The sequence below is a fragment of the Cryptomeria japonica genome, chromosome 9 (genome assembly GCF_030272615.1).
Source record: "Cryptomeria japonica chromosome 9, Sugi_1.0, whole genome shotgun sequence".
Lineage (NCBI taxonomy): Eukaryota > Viridiplantae > Streptophyta > Pinopsida > Cupressales > Cupressaceae > Cryptomeria > Cryptomeria japonica.
The window spans coordinates 141,435,111-141,440,538 of NC_081413.1; the positions used below are offsets into that span (position 1 = coordinate 141,435,111).

The window sequence follows — 5,428 nt, forward strand, 5'->3', positions numbered from 1 at the left end:
AAAAACTACGGCAGTTTTTTACAGCGCGAAGTGATCCACTTGCTTCCGCATGGAAGAAATTGAATCATTCCAAACGGTACGACAACCGGAAACGGAAACGGAAATGGAAACGGAAACAAGGAAAGGATGAATTTTAAAATGGTTGTGGGCCTGCCTATGTAAGTCAATGCTTAGAATGTGCCGTTAAGCCCGGGTCCTCCCTACTCGCTAACCATCCAAAAATCTATTTCCAAAATGTATCACTTCTCTTGCTTCCACGTGGAAGAAAATTAATCATTCCGAAGGTACGACAAACGGAAAAGGAAAGGATGAATACTAAAATGGTTGTGTGCCCGCCCATGTAAGATAATGCTTAGAATGTGCCGTTAACCCCGGGCCCTCCCTAACGACCCCCCATAAAACTATTTCCAAAATGTATCGTGGCGATCACCTTTGCGCTGGGATTCTGTTTGATGGCGTTGACAAATTTAGAAGAAAATGGAAACCGAGTCTTTCACGTGGCCACTACTATGAAGCTCCGCTTTCATTGTATGGCAAAGAAATGAATATTATCAATGTGGTGGAGGAAGCACAGCTGCCTGAATTCTCCTCATTCCTCCTGTCCTTGAACACTCAGCTATTTCAATGGACTGCAACTTCTGTGTAACTTGTATGTTTTTCCTTCTCTAACCTCCTTCGTCTTAAGTCTAATATTCTTCCTAGTTTCTGTCTCAAAGAATTTGAATTAATTGCAACGAGGTCTAAGTTCCACGTAATTTCTATGTTTCTTCTTTTATAATCCTCTCTCAAAAACTGAATTAGTTGTCATCAAGTGTAAGTTCTGCGTAACTTCTATACTTTTTCTTACCGAATCTCCTTATTATATTAATTCTTATGGCTTTCTTTATGTGGGTCTCCTCAGTATATTAATTCTTATGGCTTTCTTTATGTGGGTTCTTTCTCAAAGACAGAGAATTATTCCAATGAAATGTAAGTACTGCATAATTTCCCTTTTTTTTTTATAATAATTTTCTGTCTCCAGTCTAATATTTTTATGACTTCCTGTGTCGTCCTCTCACAGACTTTAAATTATTCCAATGAAGTGCGAGTCCTTCTCTCATATTCTTATTACTTCCTTTGTGGTCCTCCCTCAAAGACTTCGATTTATTTTAGTGAAGTGCAAGTTCTGGGTAGCTTCTACATTTCTTCTTCTCCAATCTCATCAATCTTCAATCTAATATCCTTATCACTTTCTTTTGGAGTTCCAAGTTGTGCGTAATTTTGAGAATCTTCCTTGTCATTGTTGAGATGGTTCAAGTTAATTGATATTTCCATTCACTTGCCCCTGCTTCATTCGAGATCACCTATTCGGTAGTAAAGCAGTTTCACAATGGCTCTTGACACGGCTTTGAAGATTGGCTTGAAAGGGTTTTGGAAAGCAGGTGTATTCATTTATAAAAGTTTGAGCGGTTCTGATTGTAAGAAACTCGAACAAATTGTGAATAGTTTGTTGCCGACCGTCACAGAGATGTGCGAGTCGAGTCCGGGATCGTTACCAAATTCTTCCGTGGAAAATTTTCCAAAATTCCTTGACAAAATTGCCGAGGGCAATCAGTTGGTAGAAGAGTACAAAAAATGTATCAATCCAGTCCGGAAAATCAAGATCAACGAACGCATTAAGAAGCTGGAGAAGTCTATTACCGAATTCATTCAAAAAGATCTTCAGGTCGTCATGGCGAGCGCACAGGTTTATCTCTCGACCCAAATGGAAAGTATGCGTGGCGTTCAGGTTTCCATCTCTACACAACTGGAAACTTTGAGTGAAGGAATGGAAACTGTGCTTGTACGGGTGGAAGCAGTGGAAACTGGGATGCAAACTCTGGGTAAACTGTGAGCGACGGAATGGAAACTGTGTGTGTACGGGTGGAATCTGTGCAACAAGGAGTAAATAATTTAATATCCAAATTTGAGGAACAACAAATTAAGACACCACGGAAGGATGAAAACCTCTGCAGGCCGCCAGATACGCCAAGCTGCTTCCAGGGTTTCGATGAACACATGGAGAAGGTAAAGACGCTTGTGCTGGCGGATGGAGTGAATGTGATTGAAATTACAGCCATGGGTGGTGCGGGAAAATCAACACTTGCAGCGGCCGTTTGTAATGACAATGAAATCAGAGGTAACTTCAGCTTGTCCGTTCTCTTTACAGTTTATACTATTTCATTTGCATAGCATAAATTTAACCAAAACATCACCTATCTTAATGCTTCTAAATTCTCTTCTAGCTTCAACTTGTCCTGTTTTCGCATCGGTTGTTTTAGTAGATCTATAAGTATCTGTTAACTTAGAACAATAGTAGGATTTAAAATGTTCAAATTTAGATTAATTATACACAGAGATTTTTTAATTTGATTGTATGATATTTTCAAAATTGATTTTTTTTTTGGATTATATCAAAATAATAATGAATCATTCAATAAGATGTTTGTAAAAATTACATAATGAAACCTAAAACTGTCAATAACTTGATCCCCAATCAGTTTGAGCACTGATCAGTGAGATAATGTGACTGGCTGTTGACCCAGCAACCCCATTGATAATTTACGTTGTCACAAAATTGAACTTAAGCCCTTCAGTTTTACCCTGTATTTGTAACTCTCGGATAGGAAAAGGAATATTTCTAAACTTTACCATTGTTGCAGGGTGCTTTAAGGACAGAATAATATACATTGTAGTTTCAAAAAGCGCACTTCTTTTAAATATTCTGAAGACCTTGTGGAGAAACATTGTTGGTGAGGAAGCACCTGAATTTACAGGTGTTGAGCACGCATATGATCAATTGCAATTGCAAATAAAAGAAAATGAACCAATTCTGGTAGTATTGGATGACATTTGGTCGAATTTCGAGGTGGGAAAACTGCTGTTTGAAGGGAAGCAATACAAGACTCTAGTAACCACCAGAGCTAAAAGCGTCATCCCAAAGGGGCCGAGGACACACAATTATAAACTACCGTCATTGCAACCGCAGTATGCTCTGTCACTTTTCTGTCACTATGCCTTTGACAAACCTTCCATTCCAATTGGTCGTGACAAAGAACTGATCGAAAAGGTAGCCTCCTCGCAATACCTTACCTGTTCTTAGTTTACTTGGTCTCTTCAATTGTATTCGCCAGGTTTAACTTTATTAATGTGCAGGTGCAACAACAGTGTAAAGGTCTGCCACTAGCTCTTAAAGTAATCGGTCGATCTCTGTTTGGTGAGTCCGACCCTGTTTGGGAACGAGCTGAGAAAAGCCTTTCAGCAGGAGAATCATTCAGGGATGATCACAAAGAGAGCCTTCTTAATAAATTGAAAACAAGCATAGATGTGCTGGGGGACAATGAAAGAGAGTGCTTCTTGGATCTGGGTGCATTCCCACAAAGAAAAACCATTCCTGCAAAGGAATTGCTAGACATTTGGGTTTATGTTCGTAGAATGAAGTGGAGCAAAGCTGAAATGCTTTTATGGAAGTTTGAAGATCACCATCTACTGGATTTGAAGAAGAATCCCGGGTAAGGAGCTACTTATAATGAACTGTTTTCTATCTTCATTATGTCCCTTGTACATGATACTAAAGTCGCTTGATGGAAGGGGTTCTGAGATCAACGTTGAAATCAAAAAAATTGGTCTCTTAATATAAAAGCTCGAAACTTCTTGAATGGTTTAGGTATAAATTTATTTTAAGATTTTGTAGTTCAGTATTATTGAAATGTACAGAAAGTTGGACTTCAACTTGAGTGGAAGAGCAGAAGCAAGTAGAATTCTTCTCTACCTTTTCGCTTGATTTGTTATGTTTTCAAACCTTTTTGGTAGCTGAAACATGTTGTGATAAATAGATTTTATTCATTCTTATTTTTCTCGTTTCTGATACCACAATTTCTCAATAACACGTTTCCCAAACGTATCATACCAGGACTGCAGAGAATACAGATGACTGCATGGATGGATATTCCTTTTCCCAACATGGTGTAATGAGAGACTTGGCTCTGTATTTGGCGAATCAGGACAATAAAACTCAGTGTAGGAGGCTATTTATGCCTACAATGGAAAATGATTTTCCACCAGATTGGGAAACATCTAAAGCCCAGGTTGTTTCCATTCACACGGGTAAGTGCTACAGTTGGTATTTTAGATTATAATTCAAAGTTTGCCTGTATTTAAATTCCTTCACCAAAATATTGAAAATTTATCACAAGTAGAATCTTTTCCATAAAATCAATCATAGCATAGCTTTCACTTCCATGTTTATTGGGAATATTTAGGAGCAATGCAGGACACAGACTGGCCTAAAATGGAGTTCCCTGAGGTGGAAGCTTTGGTTTTATATTTCACTGCAAGTGAATATTGTATTCCAACGTTCCTGCACAAAATGAAAAATCTCAAGGTTCTAATAATCCATAATAATGATGGAGCAAAACGAAGCAAGCTCAGTGGAGTGGCAGGTTTTCAAGAACTTTCTCAGCTTAAAACTCTGCATCTTGAAAAGGTGACAGTTCCTGAGGAATGCAAGGTCTTGAAAAGTTTGGAGAAAATACACATGATTCTATGTGAGGGCCTTGGTAGGGATAAAACGTTCGACTTTCCTGAGCTTTTGGAATTTAATGTGGACTGCTGCATTGATCTTGAGGAGTTGCCCGCAGGACTCTGTTCTTCAATTTTCCTGAAAACATTGTCAGTTACTCATTGCCATCGCCTTGCAAAGCTACCTGATGAGCTGGATAAGCTTGGATCACTTAAGGAAATAAGATTGTGTGAATCTCTAGGCTTGGAAACACTGCCATCCTCCATCTGCAGTCTTAAAAAACTAAAACTCCTTGACATCTCATCGTGCATACATATGAAGGTGAGCAGGGGAGTACGCTGTGAATTGAACGAAATTCTTCAAACATTAGCTCAACTGGCATTCCTTAAACGGGTGATTTGTGATAAGAAGCATGAGTGGCTGTTCAAACGGAGCTCCAGGACTGATCTTAAGGTTCAAGTTGTTAAGGAGAAAGAACCCAATTTGGATTGGCTGGATTGGGGAGGGAGGAATTAGCGTTCTGAATAGGTACACCATACATTATGCTGTGTTGGAATCTCTTTGCTCTGTACGGTTTCTCATGAAATTAAGTTTTCCTAGACATATTATACAATATTAATATTTTATGTATACAACATATGATAATGATCATTTTGAATGCACTTAAATGTAAGGTTGGTATGAGGTGGTTTGAAACATAAGGGTGCAAGCTATGAAATGTAAGCATTGTGTTATTTAACTGATATCTTTTATAATTTATAGATTTAAGAAGTCTTCTCTTGATTAAAATTGTAAATAATATAGTAATAATATTTGGAAAAAGAATATATTAATTGTTAGTATATGTTACGGAGACTTGTTAGATCCAAAAAGATTGTTGAAGATGAG

At 38.1% G+C, this 5,428-nt stretch overlaps 1 protein-coding gene across 1 annotated transcript; it reads left to right on the top strand.

The window, feature by feature from the left end:
* Positions 1-1,870: 1,870 nt before the first annotated feature.
* Positions 1,871-5,202, top strand: LOC131060237 (probable disease resistance protein At4g33300). Its single transcript, XM_057993411.2, has 5 exons — positions 1,871-2,158; positions 2,682-3,088; positions 3,175-3,530; positions 3,932-4,125; positions 4,281-5,202. Exons 1-5 carry the CDS (start codon positions 1,882-1,884, stop codon positions 5,054-5,056), a joined length of 2,010 nt encoding a protein of 669 aa, XP_057849394.1. The 5' UTR covers positions 1,871-1,881; the 3' UTR covers positions 5,057-5,202.
* Positions 5,203-5,428: the final 226 nt, after the last annotated feature.